Source organism: Fonsecaea multimorphosa (genome assembly GCF_000836435.1).
Source record: "Fonsecaea multimorphosa CBS 102226 unplaced genomic scaffold supercont1.1, whole genome shotgun sequence".
Classification (NCBI taxonomy): domain Eukaryota; kingdom Fungi; phylum Ascomycota; class Eurotiomycetes; order Chaetothyriales; family Herpotrichiellaceae; genus Fonsecaea; species Fonsecaea multimorphosa.
In genome coordinates this window covers 33,792-59,950 of record NW_015971635.1, presented here as the reverse complement: position 1 = coordinate 59,950, position 26,159 = coordinate 33,792, and the positions used below count along the sequence as shown (strand labels likewise).

Sequence of the window (26,159 nt, the reverse complement as noted above, 5' to 3'; positions counted from 1 at the left end):
CGATCGACGACAGTTCAATTGGGGTGTTCAAGATTTTTCAGTAAAGGAGTACGCTTCTGCTGATGAGCAAGATGTTCTCTCTTCCTCGGGATGCATTGGCCCTTTATATATACTGCCGGTTTCACTTCATGTGGTGAAGCTTGAAGGACACGAATCTCGATGGCGGCCTCGGAGCTGAAGTGGTGCGGCTGAAGTAGTTTCAGGAGAATCGCACATATTTAACCCAATAACTTTTTGCTAGTCTAACGTTCTCATGCGTGTCAGTGAAGACACGAACCTCGAAGCAAGGTTGAAGTCGACGTCGCCTCCATTCAGCTCACCCCGCGTCGTGATTGAAGCTGATTACCATCGTCCTAATGTCCGGGGTTCCTCCGTTGAAAGCCAATCAGTTCCACCTTCATTGTGGAAACGAAGGGATTTACCAGCCAGCCACGTCCTCCCAGTGTCGCATCTGATTCGTATTGTTTTCTTGAGCTGAGAATGCGCAAGCGCTTTCTTACACATGACGTCGCTAGCAATGTCAACTCATTGGATCAAGCTCACGCCAAGCTTTACCTGCCTCGTATTGAACCTCGTATTCTGCAGCAAGTCGAGACTCCGAGAGCATGTCGGTGCCAAAAGAGGCAACTGTTTGATTTTCCCGAGACCGCCCCAGTGGGAAGGATAAAATTCGGCGTCCGATGACCCTGGGCCTTTCGAGTCAAAAAGAGAGGAACTATTGTCAGCAAGTGTGCTCAAACACCCCGTGAGGTGCGCTGATACTCACGGAACACTCCATCATTAGTGAACATGACGATCATTGACAAAGGGTCTCGAAAATATTGAAACGGTAGTGTTCCTCGAAGGGTCCGGCTGCATAATCACTTCCCTGTTATGAACTATTTCAGAGTTCTCATGCGGCCAGCCATAGCGCAGACACATCTTTTTTAGTCACTCACATATGCTGCCAGTCGTGATGCTTCAGCTGATGGCCACAAGCACGGACATCTGAGGTGGTCTAGGCCTCAGCCGCAAAAGTTCCCTGAGACCTTCACGCATCGCGACCGAAGAACTTTCGCGTTGCGTGAACTCAGCTGAAGCTACCTCTTAGCTTTACTGCTTTGGCAAACAGCGTCACGCGAGGAAACTAGTCCAATATTTTTAGAATGTCACTGAAGACCACAGACGTGGACATGCCACGGTATTTGCTAACGAAGCCGATGGACGCTGTTGAGTGCAGCAGATATATAGAGTGTGACAATTAGTTGATCTGTCATTGGTTAATGCGATATTGAAGGCGAGTTATCAATATTACATGAGACGTCACTGCACAGTTCCGATGCTCTTTTTTGGAAAAAGCCATACACGAGGCCTAAGCTGTCAAAGCTGGAACACATTCTAGGAATATTTAGAAAGAGATCTCTCTCTTCAGCGGTTGATACAAAGGATTTTTGAAGTCTTTATAAGCTCCGTACTTTCTTCAATTAACATTGATCATTTCTGTGAGTTATTACCTTTTCCCTTAAAGCCAGATAATCTCATCCTCCTGATACAAAATCAATCCTACGTCATACGATCTGATTTGATTGACAGGAACTACGCAACAATATTGATACCTACTTGAAAATCTCGAAAGCTCAGTACAAAAATGTCCAGCCCTCCTACATCCAACGGACTGCGGATTGTCGATGAATCAGCATTCGGATGCAGGGTGCGGGTCGTGTCCATTCAGGTTGAATCTCCATCCGTTTCCCTCATTGCAGGGAGCAGCGTCGCGTGGAGCTTTGATGACCTCGCTAAAATGGGGTTTCAAGAAGGGGCAGCATGCTGGGTCACTGTTGACATCGAGGGAGGCCAAACGAACCTCGCTACTCCCATCAAATTCATTTTGGTGAACTTTGGTCCTACTTTGACCTGGGTCTTGACGGGCACGGATGCAGCCCCTTCATGGGAAGGACCAAGCTAAAGGGTCAAGAATCAGAGATACAGAATTAGAATGTACTGGGAGAGAAAAATGATGGGCCCGCTCCTGAGTTGTATCACCCCATAATAACCCTCTAGGATCAATGGATATACATATCAAACCATGACTACATGATTCAAGAACGTCTCCCCCTTCTGAAATCCGGCTAGTAAACCACTCGCCTTGAAATACTCTTCTACAGGCAACTGCTGCTGCCACTGCGTCGTCGCCGGATCCGGGTCCGCCTCATCATCATCCGTGAACACAATACCAGGCATCTTCCTTAATTGTTCGTGCTTGACATTGAGGTTCAGGAATGGCATGTAGAGAAAGGTATCCCGAAGATCTGGCAGAGTACTTTGGATCACCCGTACGCCAAAATGATCAAATACTTGCTTGTCTGCTGCTTGATATAGTGGGTCTGAGACGCTGGTCTGAAGATCACCGGCCCCGCTCCAATGTTCTGAATAGAGTTAGAAGGGCATCTTACTCCAAGCTGACGGAGAACAGTGAGGAGCATAGATCTACCTGGTAAGGGGGAAAGGGGATGAGTCAAGTCACTTACCCAACTGCCTCGAAACCATGTAGAAGAAAGCAAACTGCCACACCGACCGTTCTCTCATGTGTTCAGGGTGGGCGCTCGATCTCTGAGCCACGGGAGCGCCTCCCAACATGATGGCATTGTTGACACGGCCTCGGGCTTTTGTCTGTATCTCGAAGGCTTGCTGCAGGTATGTCACGAAGTCGCGCCAGGTCTCGGATTGCTCAATTAGTTGCATGGCCTCATTGAGCTCTTGGATCACGGGGTCTGGATCGAGTTCGCCAAGTTCATCTTCGTCTTCAAATGGCGCGTCTGCATCGAGGATGTCGGATCCACCGTCGTCTGCATCCGAAGCAACAGATGGAGATCGTTGTTGAGACATATTCTGTGGCTTTCGGCTTCTCAATGCGGGTCCGAGCTATCGATGGTACTCGCTTGCGAATGGTTTTGCTTTCAGATTCCTGGTCGTTTTTGATGGACTCCTTCGGTTTTATATCAGATATCTCAGCGAAGCCTAGCCCGCGGCCGAGTGGCTCAGATACAACAAATTTTGAAAGGACAATAGTGTAACGTTGTCAGTTCATTCCTCTCTCAAGCCTTCCGTCAGCGATTAGGATTTTTAGCCAGGAGGGATTTTTGCCTTCTGTCTTATGAATAGCTTTACGTGAGGTGAGTTTGCGGTTCAAGGAAGTCTAGTTAAGGCCGGATGTCAGACAGAGATAGGAATAAGGGTACTCGAAACGGTGTGTGGGCGCAGCGTTACCAGGAATCCGTACAACAATGTCACCACCTGGAGGAATCGATTCCTATTCGATTCCTACGCTTATCTTGAGTGGGTGGTATACTGACCGCTTTCAGCTAGTAGTGGATTCTTAGTGCGGGGAACAACATCATGTAATTGGATGTGGAATTGATTAGTGTATTAGTATCACCTCCTTAGATTACACTAGCTTGATAAGGTAAGACTCGATCCGGGAGACTCCTTGCCACGCTATACAGAAGGCGAAGCAGCATCTCTATGTCCTCAATATGGCGGTCGTAGTACAACGGCAGCTGACCAAGATCCGTCGGTAAGATCCGGGCCTTCCATATATATCTATGAACATGTGCATACCCTGTGACCCTGTCATGTATCGTGGTGAACTGTTTTGGAAGGCATCGAACCCACACTGCACCACCGAGACAAGGAGGACGGGGTGGGAACGGGTCAGAGTCTCTGTGTAAGCTGACCTTTAACTGAGGGGTTTCCCACAGACGCCCTTTGCATACCTCCAGACTTGAGTGTATGGATAGAGTGCATATAGTTGAAAAGGCTTGTTACCAGCTTCACTTCTACTGATTTTGCCCGTCTGATCACATCTATCCAACCAGCTTACATCACCAGTCTGCGGACTCCGGGGCGGGTATTTCTCTCCATTTCATTTGGCGTGCATACACTTTCTACCTCCATTGCGAACTCTTCCTCTCGACCTGCATAAAATTCACGCTGTCGCTTGAATCACGACGATGGCAGGCACGAGACCAGCCCAATTACCGAATCCTGCAACGTTGAGGAAGATGGCTCCCTCTACCACAGGAGGTTCATCAGCACCACCCCCACCATCCGGAAATCCTCAGCAAACGCGATCCACCAAGCCTGCGGGTGGAAAAGTCGCCATGAAAGTTGTCGTGATGCAAGGGTCAGTCACGACATTTACTTTCCCGAGCATACCTGGGACTCAAAAGAAGGGGGCTCAACGACCATCGGCGCAGGGAGGATTGACGCAAGGTACACCGACTCAAGAGACACCGACTCAGGGAAGACCGACTCAGGGAGCACCGGCGCAGGGGACACCACTTTCAGTATGAGGCGCAGGGACCAAGACAAGTCGGGTAACAAGCTATATCCCAGGAGCTTGCCAGAAGAGCCCGACGACCACCAAAACAAAATTGAGCATTTGGAGATGGGCTTTCCGAACATCCATCGTTCTGTACCTCGTATGGGGCGGGTGTTTAGGGAGGAAAAGAGGGAGGGAGGGGATGGTCGTCCGGCTTGACCTCGTGTTCCTCAAATGTGAAACCACAGTATTCAACAAGTAGGCGTCACAGGGAATCACCAAATGAATCAACAATTCAGCAAACCCCCAGCATCCCCCATTTTGCCAGTCCTTTTACATTTACTGTATTCGGATCCCCCATTTCTGGCCCCGAGTCCCTTATTGTTCCTGGCTTATCACATTCGCCTAATGATAAGCGCCAACGGATATACTATGGCTTTTTGGATCTTTTAGGCTTATTGGAGCTATAATAACTACTCGGCAACCCGCAGTATTGATGGATTCGTCAAGTTGTGGGGTGCCCGTCTCACCCGGCTCTCGCGAGTAGGGGGTTGGACACGGTGGAGCAACAGGGGCGGCGTAAACCTTACACCGAAGCAGGAGATTTTCACACATCTTGGAAGATCCTGGGGGGGGGGGGATAATGGGGAGCATCGAATCTGCCACACTATCTAGGTTAGCTATTTCTATCACTTTCCTGCCTTTACTCATGACCAAACGGGTCGTATAAGGGACTGCAGGACTGTGCTCGAGCCTGCTCTATCTCTCCTTCGATCTCTGCACGGGAAACAGAGTAGAGTCTCTTCGAATCGTAGTAACCCCCCAGCGATGGTCCAAGTCACCATCATTCTGGGGCCCATTTGTGGGCTCGTTGAAGGCCCTCGGGGGATTTGAGAGCTGAGAGCCTCACTGTTTCCTTTCCATCAGTGCTGCGATCCGCGGTCGCTTGTCCTCCCACTCGTCCCACACGATCGAGTAAACAGCGGTATGCCTCCCTGGCTGTTCTTCGCGCGTGCCGTTTCTCACTCTAAGAGCTTCTGCGGAGAGCGCGACGATGCCGCGCGGAAACACGCGGTCCCATCGCGCGACGCCTTCGAACTCGAACCCTATCCGCAAGGCAGTTCTTCGAGACGCGGCGTTCCCCGTGTGGGTCTGCCACACGACGCGCCGCAGCCCCAGACCGCCGGCGGAGGGCGGATCGAGCGTCCAGAAGAGGAGGAGGCCGATGGCATTCGTGGCCAAGTGGGTGCGTTGGAATGCCGGGAAGATCATGGCCCCGATCTCGGTGACGGCGTTGTCTGGGTTCGTGGCTGTCAGGGACATGACGCCCGCGAACTTTGCGCTCGTCTCCGTCTCCACCCCTGCTCCAGGAGGAGAAGAAGCAACCTTGTCCATAACTGCGAACAGACAGTTTGCAGGCGATGTGCGGATGCCCTCGTAGACCTCTCTCATAAAGTCCTCCTCGTTGTTGATGACTGGGAAGGGAATGTATGTGAGCATTTCCGGGCACGTAGTGAGTGTCGCAACAAAGGGCGCGACATGGACACTGGGCTGCGAGCCGAGTCAGGCTCTACACTTATGACATATAGATCTTTGCCATCGCTTTTTTCCCCTTCCCAGCCCGCAAAGTTGAGGGGTGTTACATACCTCAAATGGCACGAGTGCGACGAGATCATTCTCCAGGCGTCGCTGCTCGTAGTAGAAAGTCTTCTCAGCCATGATTCCTGGAATGCTGGCTTGACCCTCTGAAACTGACAGGACTCTGTTTTGTGAGGCTTTCGAACCTTACAACGCCAGCAATTGATTTCGTGTCTTCTTGTGTCGCTGGGTCGGCCTCGTAACGTTGAGAGGTAAAGTACGAGGAGTACTTTAATGTTTCATACGTGGTTTCGTGCCAGACCCGCTCGCTAAGCGAACCTCACCGCCACATGTCGGGGCTTTGCGCGCCGCTACGACAACGGTGCAAGAAGGTTAAAAATGGTCATGTCCGCGCGGCCGGCAATATACATGACTTCTCCTGAAATACTCCGTATTCGAGTTAGATATTTCTGATACATATAGTGCATTCGCACTCCTCATACCGACCACTGTTCTTCCTTCAGCCTCACGCCCACTCCGATTCCTTCTTTTCCAGCCTCACGTCCATCAGAGCGCATGCCAACCGACACATCAACTCGGGCTTGTGGTCTACCTCCTCCCACAGGGCCTGCACATCGTTGCCGAGGCCAATGTGCTCGGCGGTCTTCAGACTCCTCGGGTCGATCCACGGAGCGAGACAAGTCCACACATGCTGTGCAGTGGTGAAGAAGATGTCGATCCCGACATCTCCGATGCCCTTGATCTTCTGGAGCTCTGCTCGGATATTGCTTCGGTCTTGGGATGCGGTTTTCAAGACATTGTTGAGATCACCCTCTGCTCGAGCATTAGTCCAGGCGGCCAAAAAGGTTCAACCTGCACCGCAGAATGTCTCAAGCATACCGTATTTCTCCTCAATCAGCTCCGCCAGCTGTCCCATAAAAGTTGCTGTCTTTTCCCTACGCCATCACTCAAATCAGGTTTGATGATCAGTGCGGAGATTGAGCAACAGACTCTACTGCTTACCGATAATGGGTGTAGCCTCCCTCCGTGAGCACCTCAGTCCTCTCCTCCCAGGTACTTTTCTTCAAGACATCAAGCTTGTGATACCCAGCCTTGATGACAAGAGCAGTGGTTTTCGCCGCAATGCTATGCGACACTCGAGTGGAAGATAAAATCGCATTCAAGAGCAGTGCCAATATGGTTTCGGGAGTTGCCTTGTTCGGCTGTTCCAGGTCGGTATCGGAGAGAGGAAGGCTGCCGAAATGCTGGAGAAGCTTGTCGATTTTCTGGCCATGTGGCCGGGCGTGCTTCTTTTGGTCTCCCTTCGACCTTGGGGTTGACTTTTTGTGATCTTTCCCACCGTCGTCGCCGACGTCCTTGGAGGTAGCTTCGTCCGCTTTCCCACCTTGATCCTTCTTTTGTTGTTTTGTCTTCGGGCCGTTGGATTTCACCCTGGGAGCCTCATCGCGGGATCTTTTGGTACCTGTTTTCTCTCCATCGCCCGCTGCAATCTCTTCGCCTTCCGCTTTACCCTTTGACCGAGTGGTCACCATCGTCCTCTGGCCGAAACGATCTGACGTTTTTGTCGAGGTCGTTCGTTGTGAGGTCCGAGTGGTGGTGAAGTCGTTGACGTACCGGTGATACTGTAGGTGGGAATGATGTCACAGGGTGTTGATCATCCCGGGGTCCCCTAGTCTCCAGGTATCCTACTCTGTAGAGATACGTAGGTACCTTCCAAGCTTGCTTCGACTCGCTACCGATATGATCAGACACCAGACCGTGGAGCGAGGAAACCGATGGAAGTGTTATTTCCACCTGGGTCCAGATGCATTGGGTCCCAATCAGTGTCATCTAATGCCAACGAGACGTCACGAGAAACATCTTCCGGATTGTCTTTCCGGCTGAGATGCAAGTTTGATTCTGAGACACAATTGGGCGCCTTGTCTGAGTCCCCGGTATTGCACTGCCCAATTTCCCTCTCATACGTTGGGGATACATGGCCCAGCGGTGGTCTCGTCCCACAGGCCAAGCCAACAAGGGCGGCGGGGGACGTCCTGCATACAGCCCGGTACCTGCGCCAGGCTGCGAAGCGTCAGGGGTACCAAGTAACCGCGTAAGTGATTGGCTGCAATGCCCCTAGTTGAGATGGGGAATCTTCCGACTGGATGAGAAGCGAGAAGACAAAGCTCGGATCTGACATGTTGATGATGCCTTTCCCACACCCCCTTTTTCCAATATCTTTCTTCCATTTTCGACATCTGGAGACTCTTGACGTCAAAAGTCCCTCGACAGCACCACAAGAACTCACTCTTGATTTCACAAGGGGCCGTGAAGGCCCTCTCGCCCGGCAAGTTCCATCCTCAAAAACAAGGAGAACGGTCGGAAAAACGTTCCGCAGCCTGACCCTGATGTTGAGACGGGTCCAATCTTTCCCCGGTCCCTTCGACAGCCTAGCCCCAGCGAGTTCAATGATGAATGATGAACATACACAGGTGCAAGGCGTACCAGTGACATAGAGGGTCTCAAAGTCATGACGTCAAGATTGAGCAAGGCAGCATCAGGCCGGTGAAGCGACTCTATAAAGTGGGCCACCTTTTCCCCAGGTTGCGCAGCTTCTGCATCTATCACCGCAAGCAAACTTCACAAGATTACTACGAAATAATAAAAGCAAATCGTCAATAAACATCCAAAATGGCCGACAACCAGAACCCCGGAAACTTCGCCAACCGCCCCAAGGAAGAGGTCCAGGAGATTGCCTCCAAGGGCGGCCAGGCCAGCCACAGCGGCGGCTTCGCCAGCATGGATCCCGACAAGCAGGTAAGTCTCCTTTTCTCAATCCATCAGCAGTCCATCCCAAACGCGGAGTATGGTGTGGTCACATGGGCCGCATGTTTCTTGCGACTTGAGGAGTAAGAGGATCATCCAGCTAACACCGGGTTTTCCACAGCGAGATATTGCCTCCCAGGGCGGTCAGGCGTCGGGCGGTTCCTTCGAGAAGGGTAGCGAGAAGGCCGTCGAGGCCGGTCGCAAGGGCGGATCTTCGTCCTAGATCCTACACAGCAACCGGACGCAGCCGAACGCGACGCGGGAAGCATTGATGCTCGTGTGCGGACGTGATGGTCACGGACGAAAAGTATTGGATCTGTAACAACAACACAACTGGATACTTCAGCAGCCTGAGGTCAAGCAGAGTAGCTAGTACTAGTTCACAACAATATACAAGAACTAAATTATCTTACGCATTGTTCCGTTATTGGTTTTCAAAGTCTCCCAGTCCCTATTGGAATGGCCTAGTTTAGAGGAGATTGTGCCCCTACCACATTCAGACTTGCTATATCTCCGCTCTCTAGACTCGCTACCTAGGTATGTATGCTCGAAGCTGTGTGTTAAAGGCTTAGCTGATTGATCGACCGGGACATACCTCCAAAAGATCATATTACCCCTGCTCTGGAAAAATTAAAAGTCTGTGGTAGCACAGATGATAGATTATGATTCTGCATAAACACTCTTTGCCCTCAACCTCTTCCCATACAACCTGAAAAACAACGGCGCAGGTGCCAGCAGCACGCCAATACACCCCAGTAGAGTCATTGTCCAGTGCACTCCAATCCCTGTATACATGGGCCTTGCTGCCATAACCATCGTCCCGGCAACGAGATACCGCGCCATTGTGATGCTGGCCAGCGCTACAGCGCTGTGTTTCGTGTAGCTGTCGACAATGTACTCGTAGCTGCTCACATACACTGCGGTCGCCACGATGCCAAAGCAAAAACAAGCTGCAAGACCGGACCACAGTGATATACTGGGGTAATTGGTCCAACCTAGCCAGAACAAGGATATAGGCATCAATGGTGCCGTGACGATGGCCGGCCACAGTCTGTACTCTGGCTTGATCCAGGCCTGCCTCACGAAGTCCGTGTGGATTCGTGATAAGCGGAAGAGGACAGGCGCAGATAGAGTAAAAAAGGTGGAACCGGCCGCGATGGATGCGAAACACGAACCCGTCAGCCCGTCGGACAGCCCGTATGTCTTTTTGAAGATGTAGTCGAATCCAGATAAGAAAGAGAACATGAGGACATAGACGAGTATTAGGTAACCGCCCAGGACCGCAACAACGGGCTCGCTTGAGAAATAGACGACCGGCATTGGGAGAACCTCGCGCAAACGCTTGAGAAACGACGCTTTTTCAGCGTGCTCGGATACGTACCTGGAAGATCCAGACACGCGGCGAAGATGTGTGGCTTTCCAGTCCAGCAGAACCGGTAGGTATGTCTCGGGAAGGAAGAGGAAAGCAATAATGAAGGCGAAGCCGGAAATGATAAGTGTGACCCAGTCAACCCAATGCCAATCGCGGCCACGATCTTGAACCAGCCACCCACCAACGACTGGCGCGAGCATAGGAGCTGCGAACTTGCGTTAGCAGACAACTGAATAGGTATATGAAAAGAAAGAATTTCTTACCGGCAACATTTGCCCACGCAATGACCGGGAAAGCGAACGCTCGCTTGACTGGGCGAAATTGATCGCTCACACTGGCGCCATTGATGCCTAGGGTGGCGCTGGCAAAGACGCCCACGAAATATCGGCACACAATGCGTCCCCCCAGGTTCGAAGTCAGCGCCGTACCTAGCACAAAGCATAGATAACAGACGGTCGCTCCAAGGTATGTGGGGTTTCTTCCGATTGTCTCGGAAAGAGGACCGCAGAAGAGGCACCCGGATCCAATCCCTAACAGGTACAAGGCTTGAGAGAGATTCGCTGTCACCTTGCTCACACCGTAATCTTGACTGATCCGCGAGTTTGCCATGGAGTCGGCTGCGCTCGCCCACCCCTGGGAGAATATAAGCAGACACAGGACGGCGATATTCTTGCACCTTGAGGAGAGCGGCCAATTGTGAGGGTCTATAGGGTCATTGTCTCCTGCGAGGTCGACCACGATCTTGTCATTGCCGCTGGGGCTGCCACCCTCTGACTCCGTCCGTTCCCCAGAAGAGTCCTCTTCAATGATACCATTGTCTCGTTTCAATATTCCTCTTTCGGAGCTGGCTTCGACATCTCGAAAAACACTCGTTTTTTGGGTGTGGTCTTGTTCCTGTACCTTCTCTTGCCATTCGCGCTCGACCTGCTTTCTGATCCGTCGGTATTGCACTAGGGACCACATTGCTCGCTGTCGCTGGAGAGGAAAGTCGTGAGTCTGGCACGTCAGTTCACATGTGGATTTTCAAAAAAAAAAAAAAAAAAAGGCGTAAAGAAGAAAAAATATACATCTATATTGTCAGTTGAGGTATGTGCAAGCAAAATATTTGGCTCAGCGCAGGATATTGTGCTGTAATATTTGCTGCGAGGTGTCGCGTGAGCAGTTTCCCTCTTTGTACATTTTGCCCAAGTGAACAATGAAAATGCCCTCGCTTAGCACGGGGGAGATCTTCGAACCTATCATCTTGCATGTGACGTCAAATTCAGAGTGGATAGAGTGGGATGTAGAGCAGAGGAGCAGCTGCTGCAGCAGCATGGAAGAGAGTGATTGGAAGGCCGAGCCTGGTCCGGCATCCTCTCGCTTTCCTTCTTGTGAGGTTTGACATCACGGTGGGACAGAATCTGAAGGGCGCCATCTGATGATCTTTGACGTTCTAATGCCGATAGATAACGATGGCTCCTTGTGTCGTTGAGGCACTTTGGGGTGGTTGAAGGATTGGCACAAATGCCGAGGGCGGCGGATGCCGCAGTGGAAGAGCATGAGACTAGCACGTGACAGGAGATGAAAGATGGAGACTGGATTAACTATGTTCCGGGAGAAGGGCAGCCCTTACCGACTCGCCGAGTACAGCCTCACCTTATTTGGGCTCCCAGTTAAACAATCACCTGCTTTTTACCGAGTTCTCGCCTTGGTGTCAACTTGACCAGCAAATGATCGATGCCTCCTGGACTGCTAATTAATGGTACCATTTGTTGGCCGCTTCGAGTTGCGACTACTCGTATCCCTCTGCAAGCGAAAGCAGGGCTGTGTCACGCCTAGAAAGGGGCAGTGCAACGGCCACTACCAGCAGCGAGCAGCAATCGAACCACCTGATCCTCGTGCCTTTGGACAGCATCGAGGGCCGGGGCGCGGTCTGGAATGATTAAGTAGCATGGCACAAACGCTGCCTATCCGTCCCTCTCCTTTGTAATTGATCGCGCGCCGTTCCCCATCTTATTGCTCTTCAATCCGATCAAGTCGTACTCAAAGTTTTAGATGTATCGCAAGGCATCCGGCGGCATTGGCTTCTCCTTCAATCGTTTCATGACCAATGCAGTCCCAAACTTCGCAAGCGACGACCCTGAGCGGGATGCTGATCTCACCCTGAATGAGAAGGATGCATTCTGGACGCACCAAGTCTCAGGGGCACAGACCGCGCAAAGATCACCCATGACATTGGACGCTGAGAGCGCACTAAAAGCAGGCATTACTCGTAAGGCTCGCCGGCACCAATGAATGCAAATACAAATCGGTCTGAGAAGAAGAAGTGACCATGCAGAACAATGGGATGATGTTCACGACTAACCAAAACCAAATCAAATCTAGCACACGCCAAAGTCTCGGCGCGCATCCACAAGGAACTGGTCAAGAACGGCGTCATCGACCCCAGCGCCCCGCTCGGCATTGACACCACGAGAATCACACCGAAGTTCGCTCACCAGCTGGCCTTCGTCAGCGTCGCGGTCCAGCGCAAAGTCGTCGGCATGCTCTTTTCTGGGAGGAAGAAACTATTCGATGGAGACTGCTGGGGCAGGGACTGGGGGAGATCGAGACGGCAATGGGTGTCGACGGAATCAGCGAAGAAGAGAAGAAGGAGCTGACAGTTCGGTTGGAGAGTGTCAAGATGAGGAAGGCCCTGAAGCCCAGTCAGAGGGCGACAGTGCAGAATTCAGGTCATCGGGAGGCTGCAGAGCTGCCACAGTACTCGTAGCGAGTTCTCGCAAAGAGCACACTTGGACAGAGAAAGGGCGGATGAGGCGCAGAGAAAGACGAACACGGAAGAGGTCTCCTAGCTATAATATTCGGTTTTCAAATGCTAGCCCAACCAAGTCAGACCTTCTGTCTATGCATGCAGTTCTAATAGCTTATGCTTTTCCTCCCTGTTGGATGGCCCATTTTGCTCCATACAAGCCAACCCGCGACGACACTGGGGCACTGGGTTTACCGGAAAACTCAGGCAAACTCAACGGGATTACGCAGCGTCCCGATCTTGGATATCTGCACCTCCATCTTCGTGCCCGGCACAAGATATTTCGGAGGTTTCATACCGGAACCGACACCTGTACAACAACGAACATGAACAAGGTCAGCATCATGTCCAGAACAATTCCGCTTGGGGCGGCGGAGTGAGAAGCGCAAGTTTGACTGACCTCCTGGCGTCCCGGTCATAATGACACTGCCCTGTTGTAGAGTCGTGCCTTGGCTCAGATAGGAGATGATGTACGGGCAATCGAAGAGCAGGTCAGACACGCTCTCGCTCTGTCGGGTTTCGCCGTCGATGATGGTCTTCAAGTGCAGGTCTGCGGGGTTGCCGATGAGGTCGGGGGCCACAAGACACGGTCCCAGTGGAGCAAAGGTGTCGAAACCCTTGGAGAAGCCCCATTGAGGCACTCGACCCGCGAATTCAGGGTCTCGTTGGAGTTTTCGCGACGAGACGTCGTTGCCGGCTGTATAGCCGCCCACGTAATCCAAGGCTTGCTCGACGGAGACGTCTTTCGCATCGCGGCCGATGACGAGACACTGAAATGGGAAAGCACTGTTAAGAGACGACCCTCCAGAAAGCCAATGCGGCGGTGGTCTTACCAGTTCTCCTTCGTAATCCGCCTGGTCGTCCTGAGCGAGCTTCGGTATCACCACTGGAGCGTCGTGGTCCTGTACTGTAGTGTTCGGCTTGAAGAAAATGAAAGGAAATGGTGGAGGTTGTCGTCCCGCTTCCTTGACTGTACGCGCCTGCCAGTCAACATCACTTCAATTCCCTGGAATGCTTTGCAGAAGGCCCATTGAAGGTCGTCCGATAGCATACAGAGCAAGGCCCGGATGGTACGAGAGGTCAAAACGTACTATGCTTTGCATAATTCAACCCGACACACCTCAGAATCGGCACCTCCTCTCGAGCCAATGGCCCAAGGAGCTTCTTCACCGTAACGACCTCATCCGTCACCTTCGTCTTGCCAGTCGTGTCAAAGATGTCGTCTCCCACGATGACTTTGGCCTTCAGCTGATCGGATTCTGTGACATTGCCCAGGTCGAAATCCTCGCTGGGCAAGATTGGCTCGCCGCGTAGGACTCGGCCGTCGGTGGCGACGAATCGAATAAGTCTAGTCCAGGGTACCTTCATCTTGAACAGTGTCTTGAAAGGATGCTGTTGAAGTTGTTGGTCTGGTTAACGGGCGAGAATGGTGTCGAGTTTAATGGTCGTTGATATTATCCACGAGATAGCCATGTGGGGTTCGTTGGTCGGAGGTAAGTGGAAGGGATGTACGGGGAAAGAACGGAATGGCGTGCCCAAGCTGATTTCTCCTTGCGAAAATGCACGACAATGAGACGGAGCTTCTCGGTACAAAGTGCGATGCTTGCTCTAGAAGTCAAGTACTCGAGATCTCATCGAGAGAGGCGGTTAATTATTCAATCTAATGGCTACCTGATTGTCCCCCATTCCCCAGCTACAGCTTGGGGGAGCTTGGTCTCCTGCCTAGCCAGCCATCATAGCAGTCAAACCTGGCTCAACACCCACAAGGTCAGCAAACAGATCGAGACTGTTGTCTGTCCAATACTGGTGCATGCTCATGTCAAAAGCTGCGAAAGGGTCGTCTTGACCTAGGGTCGGTAGGATGCCATTCGTTGCCATAGTACCATCCATGGCTCCTTGAGGCTGCAAAGAGAGGCCGTTCTGGTTACTTGTCTGTCCCGCCTCGCCCGACTGACCAGAGGCCAAAGCAGACAATATGGCTGGACCATGTTCGGGATTGAGCTGCACTAGTGTCATGCATATCTGGATGAGCTTCACGAGTGTCTTTCTGATTCTCTTTGCGGATTTGGTGCCCTCGCCGAACCGCTTAAGAGTCTCCATCGCCCGCCGGAGTCGCGTAATCATTTCGACAATTTTGGCAGAGTCTAAGGAGTCGGTGGTGGTTATCGGTGGACTGTTCACAGTCCGCACGTTCGAGGGCGTGATTTCTAGCAAAACGCAACTGAATATCACCAGGGCCGCATTGAATGCTTTACAGATATGGTCAGCATTTGTACCCGGGTCAGTGCTCAAAGTAGAGTGCTTACTGTAATAGGCAGTGAACCACCATGCCCCAAGTAAGGCAGGTGGCTTACTCGTCTTGTGGACAATCTCGACGATTTCCATGGCTGCTTGCTGGCAAATCTTGACGCTTCGTTCTCCGAGATCATTGAAAAATTGATCTTCCTGTTCGAGGGGTTCGCCGGGTACTTTCACCCGAGCCCTTTGACGTAGAAAGGCACTTAGGATAGGTCTGTGCAGTAAAATCCGCGTATTGAGATATCTGAGCGTGATGATGACGCTCAGTCGGTCGAAAACAGGATCCCAAGCGGAGAGTGAGATCGTATCAGGATCAAGAGTATCCCATGGCCTCCGTTGCAGGGGCGGGAACAGGTTATGTTTCCAGGCTGCTAGTTTCTGTTCAAGAACGACAGTCCTTTCCAGCATTGTTGGAACGGTCAGCCCTGTATCAACGTCCACGTTCCCCCCATAGAGCTCGGAAATTATGTCTCCTAAGATGTAGTATAGTTGTCTGCCAGTCGTCAACCAACAGCTCATTCGAAGGCGCAGGGGAAGCTCACATTGTCGCAGTAAAAAGGCAAACTGTGTCTGGCGGATCCAAGGTGCTCATCGAAGTTGCAGAATGTCCCAGCATTGACAGTCGTTCCAAGTTCTGATTCAGCGGAAGATCTAGTTTTATTATCGAGTTGGGCATCATGCAAGGGCGACCAAAGGTCATGCTTAGTGTCCTAGAGCCAGTGAGACGTTTGCTCCTGGTGCTGTTTGATGCTCGTATTCTCACCTGTCTAAGATCATACACCCAAACCATGTCCGCTTGCGTATCTCGGCTTCCACCAAGTTCAGTCCTGAAGAAGCCGTCTGCGAGTGTAATCCTAGTTGGATCGCTGCACGGACTGCGAGGCCATGCAGGTTCCAGGCCTGATCAGACCGTTGAGTGCCTTGGCGATACTGCGCCATTAAGAGCAAGCATTGGACTGCTCCCAGTTAGTGATATCATCCGAAGTGCGTATCTCGCAAACGTATTTTGGCTGCAACCGCCTCGGCCAACGCAGAACTTGTCTTGACAAATACTCACCGGTCTCTAAGCTGGCTGATTTCATCTCGATCTCAGCCGACAAAGCTTGTGCCCTTTCTATGAATATCTCTGACTCGGCCGCATTCTTTTCAGCAGACTGATCAGGTTTAGCGCTGATATAGGTTGCAAACGCAAATATGGCGTTTATGAGGCATAGCCAAGAACGGCTCACTGCAGTAAAGCGGTTCCTCCGAGCAGCGGAGTATGTACGGAGAATATCTTGCTCGTGGATGTAGGGAAACAGCATCCCTGTATCAGAGAAGAATAGCCTGATGAGGTGCAGGGCGCGCTCTTCCGGAGGGAGCGACCGGATGTTGATGTGGTGTCGAGCGATGGGGCTGGTCTCTGAGAAAGTTGTAGTGACTGGTGAGGCTACCCTAGAGACGATGGGCTGATTAATTCCACTTTCCGAGTGTCGAGACTGCCCAATTGCCTTCAGCGTGGCTGAAGTCGCATCCGATATATGGCGGAGCAACGCAATGTTCGAGGACGGACCGAAAAACCTGGATTCCGTCTCTTCCGGATCGGTGATGGCGGCCATGCCATCCACAGAGTCCTCGGCATTCTGTTGTAGAGAGTCATCCTCGTCGAGGATTGCAACGTCTTCGTCATCGTTGTGCACTTGTCGTGGCTCTTGAATGGTGGTAGTCGCTTCTTGACTGGGCCGGTTGGGCTCGTGGCTTGATGGGTTCAATTGCTCAGAGCCATCTGACGGAGGGTGGTTTCGATTCACAAGCAGCCTGAGCGTGTCCTCGATAGCCCGCAACCTCTCATCATAGCCTGGCTGTAACTGAGGCGGCCTGACATTACCCGCGGCAGGTTGTTGATATATGCACTCGAAGCCGAGCTCGACACAGAGACTGCAAGAAGGCCTAGCGCCATTGCAACGTGATTTGCGATTCCTGCAGGATGTGCAAGCTAGCGCTATACGCCGCCGTTTGTACGATGGAGGTGGTGTTGTTTGGTCCTGATCCTGTAATTCGCCCTGGGAGCTCTTCCGGGCTTGGGCATCCGACATGGCGTCCCACGTCCCTGAGGTTTCTTTGTCAAGACAAGTGTGGTATGACTCGTCACGTGTGTTTCAGGAGCATCGCCAGAGGAGAAAGCATATCTGGGGCGCAGGAGGGCCAACAGAAGGGGTATATCGGGGAAGAAGCTGTCTTTTGTATGTTTGTGGGGATTTGATGGCGGCAAGGCTGGCTTCGATGGCTTACACCTGCCTTTTCCCTGCCCACAGGTCCAGTCTACAACACTGCGTCTTTCGACATAGGCAATTGAAAATTCAGAGAACCCCTTTTCGTGCGTTGATCGAATAGCCGCTGTCTTCCGCTTCTCTGCGACTCTGGCGATGAGGAGATGCAACGACTTTGTTGATGCCAAGGCTGCGTCTCCGATTTACACCCGGTGCTGTAGGCGAATAAATGTCTCTGTCTGACAGCACCAGCCATGGGCCTAACTACCTTAATATCTCATTTACTGCGTGTCTGACAGCCGAGTTTCAAACCCTTCATGCGGGCTTCAACTTCACGTTCTTCGTCGCTCTCTGCGACTTTCGCTGACACTGTGTTCCAGTGATTGGCGGGTGCTGTACGTGCCACGCTGTTCTGTGCTCTCCCACTCGTCTATGAGATGTTTGGGCAGACCCTTTCCTCCTGCGAGGGAGGTACCTTGGACACAAAAACAACGCTTGGGCGCTATGGCACTCCTGTTGGGCAAGCAATGCGCTCGTGGAGGATTTGGCACAATGCGAAAGTCACCGGATAATGACTCTGAACACCATCAGCGACAGCTGTGGTGGCAAGAACTTGATATTGCATCAGGATTGCTACTTGTATCTCGCTTTGATCTCCTCAAGCGTCAAGGCTTGCTGCCGAACCATTGTCTTCATGGCCTTTTGTCGCCATCCGTTCAGCTTCTGTGGATACACTGGAACTATGCCATCAATCTGAGCATCATGGGCGAGCACCACAAAGACGCTCGGATTTGAGTGCAACGCCTGGGTTCTATGGATTGTTTCTCTTGCGCTGACAGGATCTTTGTGAAATCCAGGCTGGCCGTTTGGTCCCACATCGACGCTGATGTCGCGGGATGGATGTTCCAGCAAATCCCTATGGTGACAACAGTCGCCTCCCATAGCAACCCATTCATCCTCACCAGTCCGTGCTAGCGCCATCTGATGACCAGGCATATGGCCCGGTGCATCAAGTACAAAGAAAGATCCATCGCCAAATATATCTACCCCTTCGTCGAAGGTGAATGAAGGGGGTACAGAAGCTCCTTTTAGTGGGCTGTATTGCGATCTTTCCAGCTCGGTGAATCCCTGGTGAGCGAGCACTGAGCCGTCAAAGGGCGAACCATCACTGGCCGGGTATCCTGGATGGATACAGTCTCGCGTTCCCGGTCCGACGATTATCTTAGATTGAGGGAAGCGCCCAACATCCCCACTGTGGTCGAAATGCATATGACTCAACACCACCATATCAATGAGCTCTGGCTTTACTGGCCCATCTGCGAGCAAGTCGTGTGCATCTTTGGGAACGTAGGGCTCAATGGCACTATAATCCTCTCTGATCACCCTGGGGTTATTGTCTAGGTCCTGCAATCATCCATGTCATCGCGTTCACAGAAGACCTTTAATTATGGGATCTTGGAAAACGACTGACCTTGCGCATGCCGAGGTCAAACAACACATTCTGGCCAGAAGGATGTCGAATGAGGAAACTATAGTCTGGGGACAGATGGCGGACTTGCAAGTCTCCATCAGCAAAGATCCAGCGGTCTGGGAGCCAAAGGTATCCAGTTGGAAGGACATATACGTCCACTGTCAGAGGCGCGGCCATTTCAAGCAATCAGGTTATCAAACTGTGCCAATGTCTGCTCTTGGTTCCACTGAAATGGACATTCGAGATCCCTCATATCTATTCACGATCATTGTGGGGGAAGTTTGATAATCAAGTGCAACTAGCATTACTGGCAACTCCTCAAGTCCGAGGCTAAGCGTGCCGAGTCCGCTCCCCTTCGGCTTTAGGACGCGCCTGAATTCTCCACATCCGATGCACACCCCCTAATGGCTTGCAAGAGTTGTTCTCTGACAGAAGTCAACATTCATAGTCTGTTGGTAAAACCGAAAAGCTGTTGAGTCGGAGAGTCCTTGATATGTCCTGTGTCAAGTCTGCGCAAGACTTCTCATACTCTCTTGGGCACTGACCAAGTCCGCTTTGATCTATGCCTATATCTCGACTTTCTCTCTTCTCCACACCACTCACGAAATGGAGCGAATCGATACCCACGCCCACGTTGTGCCTGAGGTGTGGCGCGATTTCTCTTGCAAGTATGGGTTTGATCGACCAGACGGTATGCCTGCAATTCCTGTAGGTACGCTGCTCTTCGTGCAAGATACCTAAGCTTATTCTCGTTCAAGACTTGGACACCCCAGGCTCACATTGACTTGATGGACAAATTGGGCATCTCCAAATCTATACTCAGCATCACATCCCCTGGGACACATCTGAAACCAGATGATGACGAATTGGGTCGGACTATTACTCGGGAGTCGAACGATGAGATAGCCCGTATCTGTCGACTGCACCCCGACAGGTTCGCCTTTTTCGCATCTTTACCGCTCCCAGATGTCGCTGGCTCCGTCGCAGAAATTGACCGTGCTCTAGATAGCTTGGGGGCGGTGGGATTTGCGCTCATGACCAATGCACACGGATATTATTTGGGCGATGCCCATCTCGAGAAGGTCTTTGCGAAGTTAAATGAGAGGAAGGCAACTGTATTCATGCACCCAACTTCATGCCACTCGCACAAGCAGCCGGACGCCGAAAGGCCACTCTCCCACTATCCTGCACCAATGCTAGAATTCTTCTTCGACACCACACGAGCAGTTGTCAATTTGATTCTGTCTGGCACTGTCGCGCGCTACCCGGATATTACATTTTTGGTTTCACATTGTGGTGGCGCACTGCCGCCCTTGGTTGAGAGATTCTCATCGTTTGCAACGAGAGTTTTAGGTGGTGATCAAGCTTTGGATTCATCGCAGGTGAAGGAATTGTTCAAATCGAGGTTCTACTTCGACCTGGCTGGTTTTCCATTTCCAGACCAGATTCACGGGCTCCTGCGCATGACAGATGCGTCCCGGTTACTGTATGGCAGTGACTACCCCTATACTCCGGCTTCAGCATTGACAGGGATGTCTACGCGAATGGACGAGGAACTGAACAACTTGTTCGACGAGAGGGTAGTCCGTGAGATCTACTCCGGCAACGCAAAGAGAGTCTTGAAAATCTGAAAGATAGCCCAGCTTTGCAGACAATGAGTGACTTGGTTCTTCCTGAGTCAAGGCTACATTCAGCTCCTAATTTTGCTTCCGTCTTTTGAAAGGTTTCGTGGACGCGAGTTCTGAATGGCCAACAGCCAGTTCCCTCACACAATGTTGTGGTTCATTCGTCAGGTCACACGCGCCTTTGAGCGGACAATCGGCCGCCTCGTATAACCCCAGCCTTGGGCCCCGAGCTCCTATCTCCGCCCGATGGGGTTTTCGACACTAGGTCGGGGAACGATGTATGTATACATACAAGGATGTGCAAACTCGTCCGAGATTGCCCCTGTGTTGGGAGAAGAATTATTTGCAAGTGATGGCTATATCCTCTTCGCAGCAAAGGCTTGACGGACCACAACTTCCTTTGAGTCCTTTCCATCATAGACCACCTGGCATCAAGGAACGCCCGCGGATCTTTGGAAACGCGCGAATTCCTGCGTACAAGGTATCTTCTGATAATCCATGATGCTGTCTGCCATTAAATCCGTCGACATGCATATCGAGAACAGCATAGCGGAGGTGGAAAACAAGAACCAGGAGTTAGGACAGGATGCTTTGGTCGAGAACCATGATCCCCACGATCCTCTATCCTGGAGCGTTCTGCGGAAACTTACCATCCTCCTTGTTGTCGGCTTGTGGATTCTGCTGGGGACTTCAAACATGATCATCATTGCTCCGGCACTCCAAATCATCCCAGTGGAGTTTCAGTCTTCCTTTAACACTTCGACTTACCTCGTCGGCGGTCCGCTCTTGGCCTACGGCATTTCATCCTTCCTCTGGGTGCCCCTGGGTAACAGATATGGCATCAGACTCGTCTTTGTCCTCAGTTCTCTGGCTGCCGCCTGCATGGATTGTTGGGCTGCCAAGGCAACCTCGTTTGGCAGCCTTGTCGCTGCCAGGACTCTAGCCTCGATGTTCTACGCGCCTCCAGAAACACTGGCACCTCAGCTGGTTGGCGATGTCTTCCATTTCAAGGACAGAGCAAAAGCGATGACATGGGTAGGCATCTTGCAGGCCAGTGGCTTCTCTGGTGCGCCTTTGATCGGAGCTTTTATCATTCAAGACCAGTCAGTTTATTGACTTCGCTCGCCTGGACGTTCACTAAAGCAGAGTAACAGAACCCTTGGCTGGCGCTGGATCGAATGGATCTTAGCCATTATTACATTCGGTGCCGCAGCATTGATGATCCTCCTCCTACCAGAAACCCAATATACGAGACACGCGGAAGAATCGGCAACGCTGACAAGGTCATGGAAAGATGAATTGCGATTTTCGCCCGTGAGCGGAGGAGGGAGACCGAAGGAGCATAGGTCTGGCAAAATTCAGAGCCTGAAGTAAATGGCGTATGAGCTGACTCCATCCCAGTGTCCTCCATGGACTCGCAACGATACTTCCATATTTTGGACATCCGGTCATCATTCTTAATACGGCGTTCTTTTCTATGACGCTGCTGGTCAATAGCTACACCTTGGTGCTTATCTTCTCCCTTCAACAAGGTCCTGCATCACTGACAACATATAGACTACACAATCCATCACCTATCTGACCGTCTATCACTTCTCGATTGGGAATTCCGGCCTGACCTTCATTGCGCCTTTGATTGGTACCTGGGCGGCGATGCTGTTCTGTGGTGTGCTGGCAGATCGAATGTTTATTCGGTTGACGAAGAAAGAAGGACGGAAGCCCAAGCCCGAGCGCCGTTTGCCTCTCCTGATAGTGACCGGTGTGGTTGGTATTGGTGGCTCACTTCTTTTCGGGATTTGCACTCAGCAGAAATGCCACTGGATTGCGCCTTTATTCGGATCATGCTTTGGTATGTACCGTCTCTTTACCCCCGAGACGGAATCTGAACGCTGACGATTGTCTTCTTGCAGTCTGCTTCTGCTTCATCTCCTCCCTCAGCATTTCATTCGCGTATCTCCTCGATGTATACGAAGCGAAAATGGACACCGTCATGGTCATCGACAACGGAATGAAGAATCTGGCAGCATTTGGCATCAGCTACGCCATTGTGCCGTGGAATACAAGTGCTGGCTATACAGTTCCCTTTGTTGTGATGGCCGTGATTCTGCTCGTTGCGCATCTGCTCATGGCTGCGGTCTACTTCAAGGGGGAAGCGATGAGGAAGTGGAGTGCCCAGCGTTTCGAGTCGGCAAGGACAACACATCATGGGGACGCGTTCTGAGCGGACAGAGGATGATACCGTACTTCCACAAGGGTAGCGCGTAGCACCATGAGAGAAAGGATTCTGGGGAGGAGCTTTGCTTGTTGGTATTGTGCAGTGCAAGCATACAGATGTCGCCCCATATGTACCCTCCTCAAATCCCCACAAGGCTGCCATTTGGAAGAGGGCATTAAGGAGGTCAGCCTGATGATGCCAACTGGGGCGCACTTTAGGTGGCGCCCCTGGGGAGAGTTGGCGGGGTATATGCCGCGTTGTCAGACAGTTCAAATGACCCAGAACGAAGCCACCTCGTGGGTTCAGAAACCACAAGATCTGACAAAAATGGATTTCGAATGACAAACACATTCTCGCCGCACTTTCTGAAGCAATTCGTGTTCTGCCCTCCTTCGTCTTTTTCTTGCTCTGCCCGATACAAACACATCCTGTCTCTTAACGTGCATATCTTCGAATCCAAAACGGGTAACTGGTTTCTCCGCAACGCCCGTGAGCCCGCCCGAATTCTGGAGATAAATATCGGACAGGGGTGGAGACAGGAACAACGGGCGGTGATGACGGGTAAGCGTCGGACGACGTTGAGCGGCCGCCCACCATTTTCAATTCCTCCCCCACAGCCCACAAAAAGTTGCCCACCAGGTGCCCCCATCTCGTCTTGGCACAAGGGCAAGGCTGATTGACGGCAGGAAGCACTTCGGCGAGTCGTCCTGGCGGGTCCTTCTAACGCCCGTTGAAGGTACCGTAGGAGAGTTGAGGGCGCGGGCCAATGTTATAACTCCGGCGTATATCTCTGGTGCATAACGCTTCGTTACCTTTGTATCCTAAGACACACACCGACAGAGAAGGCTGGGAGAACAAAGAGAAAATTGTGGGACCTACACAATGGCATCAACAATACCCAGGACGCAGATCGCGGCATGGCTCGAGAAACCTGAGCCAGGCGCGCGGCTGAAACTCAGGAGCGATATCGAGGTTCCATCTCCCAAAGAAGGCGAAGTGCTCGTGAAATTGGAATATACCGGCTTCTGGTGAGTAGGGCCCGTGTCGCCTCTGCCCACGGAAGACTGACTCTTGCTTTTGTACAGTCATTCAGATGTGCACAGCATATATGGCGAAACGCCGATGAGCACCGACATCGCTGGTCATGAAGGTGTAGGACGTGTGGTTGAGCGTAGGCACCTCTCAAAGCCTGCTTGGTCATCGATGTTGACCATTCGCAGTTGGGTCCAACGTCCCGGCAGAGATGATGAATGCCAGGCTGGGAGTTAAGTCAGTCCATCTCACGCTTCTTTGTCAATTCGATGCGGCGAGACTCAAGCTGACAATTAGAAATCGCCCGTGCAAAGGTGGCAGTACAGCACATGCGACACGTGCGAGATTTGCGCTGTTAATCCCACGGCTTGCCCGAACCAGATCAACTCGGGACGGGTAAGTCTTTTACCTCCACAAAGATTCACGCTGAAGGGTACTGGCGATGCTGATTTGGCTTGCTTGTAGAACACAAGAGGCACTTTCCAACGTACGCATCATCTAACGCTTTCAAGGGGGGCTACCGGCTGACCGAGGAAAGAGTACATTGTCACTCCTGTGAAGCATGCCACCAGGATCCCGCCGGGACTGAAGTCTGAAATCGCTGCTCCTTTGCTTTGTGGTACGTTTCAGCAGCATTTCCAAGCTATCATGTCTGACTTGCAATGATAAAGCGGGATTGACCATGTATTCTGCCCTTGCGAAAGCGAGACTGCGGCCAGGAGACTGGGTCGTAATACCGGGTGCAGGAGGAGGTTTAGGGCATCTGTGAGTCTGGTCGCAGGATCCGATCTAGACACCACGAGTAACCCTCTGCAGTGGCGTCCAGATCGCCGCCAAACGCGGGTATAAAGTGATTGCCATCGACACCGGAGAGTCCAAGAGGGAAATGTGCATAAAGCTCGGAGCAGCTGTTTTCCTCGATTTCAAGACGAATTCGGTAAATATAGCCCTCCACACGTCCCAGAGCAATGTACTCATCCCATCGACAGATCGAGGAGGAAGTGATGCGTCTCACCAACGGATTCGGAGCCCATGCCACCATTGTCACAGTCGGGAGCGACACTGCATATGATCAAGCACTGAAGCTGCTACGAAACCTTGGAACCCTGGTGTGTATCGGACTGCCCAAGTCGGGACTGGGCTTGCCGATCTCGCCGTTCATGATGTGCGTAAGAAGTAAGTTCGGACCTGGCGTTCTTGAAGCCAAAGCCTTGTGTCGTGACAAGTCGTCTAACTCATGGCCCAGGTCTTAGCATAGTGGGATCGTCAGTGGGAACTGCCAAGGAGATGGATGAACTACTTGAGATGGCCGTCAAGGGAGATGTGAAGCCTGAGATCTCCGTGTTCGAATTCGACGAGATTAACAATATCATGGAGAAGCTTGCGAGGTTCGAGATCGGAGGAAGAGTCGTCCTGAGACTCCCGGAGTGAAGCAGGGCGCCAAGCAGGCCTCGTTGATATCAAAAGCACATGACCCTCGACTCTTGCGGGGGCAGGTGAAGAGGTCTGGTACAGAAAAATAAAATCATCTGTGTATATTTTATTCTTTCTAAATTTCTGTCAACACCAAGACCCCCTTAACCCGACAAGGGCGAAGACCAAGTCAAACCACGATTGCAACACACCATACAATCCAGGTCCTGTCAGGTCGAACTCACAATAACGGGTGAGCCGCAGCAGGACCTCGAACCATAACCAACCACCAACCAAAAAAGGCCTCAGAAGCGAGAGATGGGGGAGGGTAAATATTGGGATTGAGCGCTCAGAGGAGGAAGAAAGAGGAGGAGGACGAGCAGGAGGGGTGACGGGTCCCCGTCGAAAGGGGAGATTGGGCTGCAAAGCTCGGGATACGAGTTGACAAAAAACCAACCCGCAAGGGCGAGTTTCTCAACAAAGTTGAGTTTTTGCGTTTTTGTGCAATGTCCAACCTGACCCTTTCTTTTTGTTTTTGCTCTCTTGACAATTTCGTAGAAGATTTGTGGGAGCTGGTAGAGTTCACTCCGCCAAGGGTCATACTTTATGTTGTTCTGGGAAAATCTGGCGCAAGGCTGAGCGCCGCCAAGGCTGGGAAAATCAATATGCGAGCGCCTCATAGTCACACAACTGCCAGTCATGGTGACACTAACAGGTCCGCGATGCTCGAATGAGCTGACCAGACTCGATCTTACTTAGACTTTGCGCCCGAGACAGGCACTTTTGGCAGAACAAACACCCAACGCAACAAGCCCGGCGCTTGTCGTTCAAGCAATACGAGCCCCCCTGGCTGGTGGTTGGTGCAGGGCCTTTCCTTGATCCTCTTCTGGCCTAGCCTCGTCCCCCATTCTGTCTTTACCCCTGGATACAGCAGCATCACATCTTTTGATCTCGTCTACGCTAGTCTAGTGTCCTACAACTTCTTGCATCCA

At 51.8% G+C, this 26,159-nt stretch overlaps 12 protein-coding genes across 12 annotated transcripts; 5 read left to right on the top strand and 7 right to left on the bottom strand.

Moving 5' to 3' along the window:
- Positions 1–2,058: 2,058 nt before the first annotated feature.
- Z520_00028 (uncharacterized protein) lies at positions 2,059–2,865 on the bottom strand (the record flags this gene model as incomplete). Its single annotated transcript, XM_016770549.1, has 2 exons — positions 2,059–2,405; positions 2,508–2,865. 2 exons carry the CDS (start codon positions 2,863–2,865, stop codon positions 2,059–2,061), a joined length of 705 nt encoding a protein of 234 aa, XP_016637459.1.
- A 2,341-nt stretch (positions 2,866–5,206) lies between these two features.
- Positions 5,207–6,019, bottom strand: Z520_00027 (uncharacterized protein; the record flags this gene model as incomplete). The annotated part of the gene is made up of 2 exons (XM_016770548.1): positions 5,207–5,851; positions 5,948–6,019. The coding sequence occupies 2 exons, from the start codon at positions 6,017–6,019 to the stop codon at positions 5,207–5,209; spliced, it is 717 nt and encodes a 238-aa protein (XP_016637458.1).
- Positions 6,020–6,404: 385 nt separating this feature from the next.
- Positions 6,405–7,431, bottom strand: Z520_00026 (uncharacterized protein; the record flags this gene model as incomplete). Its single annotated transcript, XM_016770547.1, has 3 exons — positions 6,405–6,712; positions 6,779–6,834; positions 6,902–7,431. The coding sequence occupies 3 exons, from the start codon at positions 7,429–7,431 to the stop codon at positions 6,405–6,407; spliced, it is 894 nt and encodes a 297-aa protein (XP_016637457.1).
- Positions 7,432–8,569: 1,138 nt separating this feature from the next.
- On the top strand, positions 8,570–8,927 carry Z520_00025 (conidiation-specific protein 10; the record flags this gene model as incomplete). Its single annotated transcript, XM_016770546.1, has 2 exons — positions 8,570–8,695; positions 8,826–8,927. The coding sequence occupies 2 exons, from the start codon at positions 8,570–8,572 to the stop codon at positions 8,925–8,927; spliced, it is 228 nt and encodes a 75-aa protein (XP_016637456.1).
- Positions 8,928–9,364: 437 nt separating this feature from the next.
- On the bottom strand, positions 9,365–11,039 carry Z520_00024 (uncharacterized protein; the record flags this gene model as incomplete). Its single annotated transcript, XM_016770545.1, has 2 exons — positions 9,365–10,281; positions 10,340–11,039. The coding sequence occupies 2 exons, from the start codon at positions 11,037–11,039 to the stop codon at positions 9,365–9,367; spliced, it is 1,617 nt and encodes a 538-aa protein (XP_016637455.1).
- Positions 11,040–12,110: 1,071 nt separating this feature from the next.
- On the top strand, positions 12,111–12,715 carry Z520_00023 (uncharacterized protein; the record flags this gene model as incomplete). The annotated part of the gene is made up of 2 exons (XM_016770544.1): positions 12,111–12,327; positions 12,441–12,715. The coding sequence occupies 2 exons, from the start codon at positions 12,111–12,113 to the stop codon at positions 12,713–12,715; spliced, it is 492 nt and encodes a 163-aa protein (XP_016637454.1).
- A 352-nt stretch (positions 12,716–13,067) lies between these two features.
- Positions 13,068–14,232, bottom strand: Z520_00022 (uncharacterized protein; the record flags this gene model as incomplete). Its single annotated transcript, XM_016770543.1, has 4 exons — positions 13,068–13,174; positions 13,265–13,634; positions 13,698–13,834; positions 13,956–14,232. 4 exons carry the CDS (start codon positions 14,230–14,232, stop codon positions 13,068–13,070), a joined length of 891 nt encoding a protein of 296 aa, XP_016637453.1.
- A 354-nt stretch (positions 14,233–14,586) lies between these two features.
- Z520_00021 (uncharacterized protein) lies at positions 14,587–17,237 on the bottom strand (the record flags this gene model as incomplete). Its single annotated transcript, XM_016770542.1, has 5 exons — positions 14,587–15,113; positions 15,171–15,655; positions 15,705–15,872; positions 15,926–16,121; positions 16,220–17,237. The coding sequence occupies 5 exons, from the start codon at positions 17,235–17,237 to the stop codon at positions 14,587–14,589; spliced, it is 2,394 nt and encodes a 797-aa protein (XP_016637452.1).
- Positions 17,238–18,044: 807 nt separating this feature from the next.
- Positions 18,045–19,059, bottom strand: Z520_00020 (uncharacterized protein; the record flags this gene model as incomplete). Its single annotated transcript, XM_016770541.1, has 2 exons — positions 18,045–18,815; positions 18,883–19,059. The coding sequence occupies 2 exons, from the start codon at positions 19,057–19,059 to the stop codon at positions 18,045–18,047; spliced, it is 948 nt and encodes a 315-aa protein (XP_016637451.1).
- A 429-nt stretch (positions 19,060–19,488) lies between these two features.
- On the top strand, positions 19,489–20,513 carry Z520_00019 (uncharacterized protein; the record flags this gene model as incomplete). The annotated part of the gene is made up of 2 exons (XM_016770540.1): positions 19,489–19,590; positions 19,641–20,513. The coding sequence occupies 2 exons, from the start codon at positions 19,489–19,491 to the stop codon at positions 20,511–20,513; spliced, it is 975 nt and encodes a 324-aa protein (XP_016637450.1).
- A 522-nt stretch (positions 20,514–21,035) lies between these two features.
- On the top strand, positions 21,036–22,728 carry Z520_00018 (uncharacterized protein; the record flags this gene model as incomplete). The annotated part of the gene is made up of 5 exons (XM_016770539.1): positions 21,036–21,610; positions 21,662–21,853; positions 21,909–22,014; positions 22,065–22,356; positions 22,418–22,728. 5 exons carry the CDS (start codon positions 21,036–21,038, stop codon positions 22,726–22,728), a joined length of 1,476 nt encoding a protein of 491 aa, XP_016637449.1.
- Positions 22,729–23,604: 876 nt separating this feature from the next.
- Positions 23,605–25,185, top strand: Z520_00017 (uncharacterized protein; the record flags this gene model as incomplete). The annotated part of the gene is made up of 10 exons (XM_016770538.1): positions 23,605–23,750; positions 23,808–23,893; positions 23,943–23,991; positions 24,069–24,150; positions 24,220–24,241; positions 24,293–24,373; positions 24,426–24,519; positions 24,571–24,691; positions 24,744–24,930; positions 25,001–25,185. The coding sequence occupies 10 exons, from the start codon at positions 23,605–23,607 to the stop codon at positions 25,183–25,185; spliced, it is 1,053 nt and encodes a 350-aa protein (XP_016637448.1).
- Between the last annotated feature and the right edge of the window lie 974 nt (positions 25,186–26,159).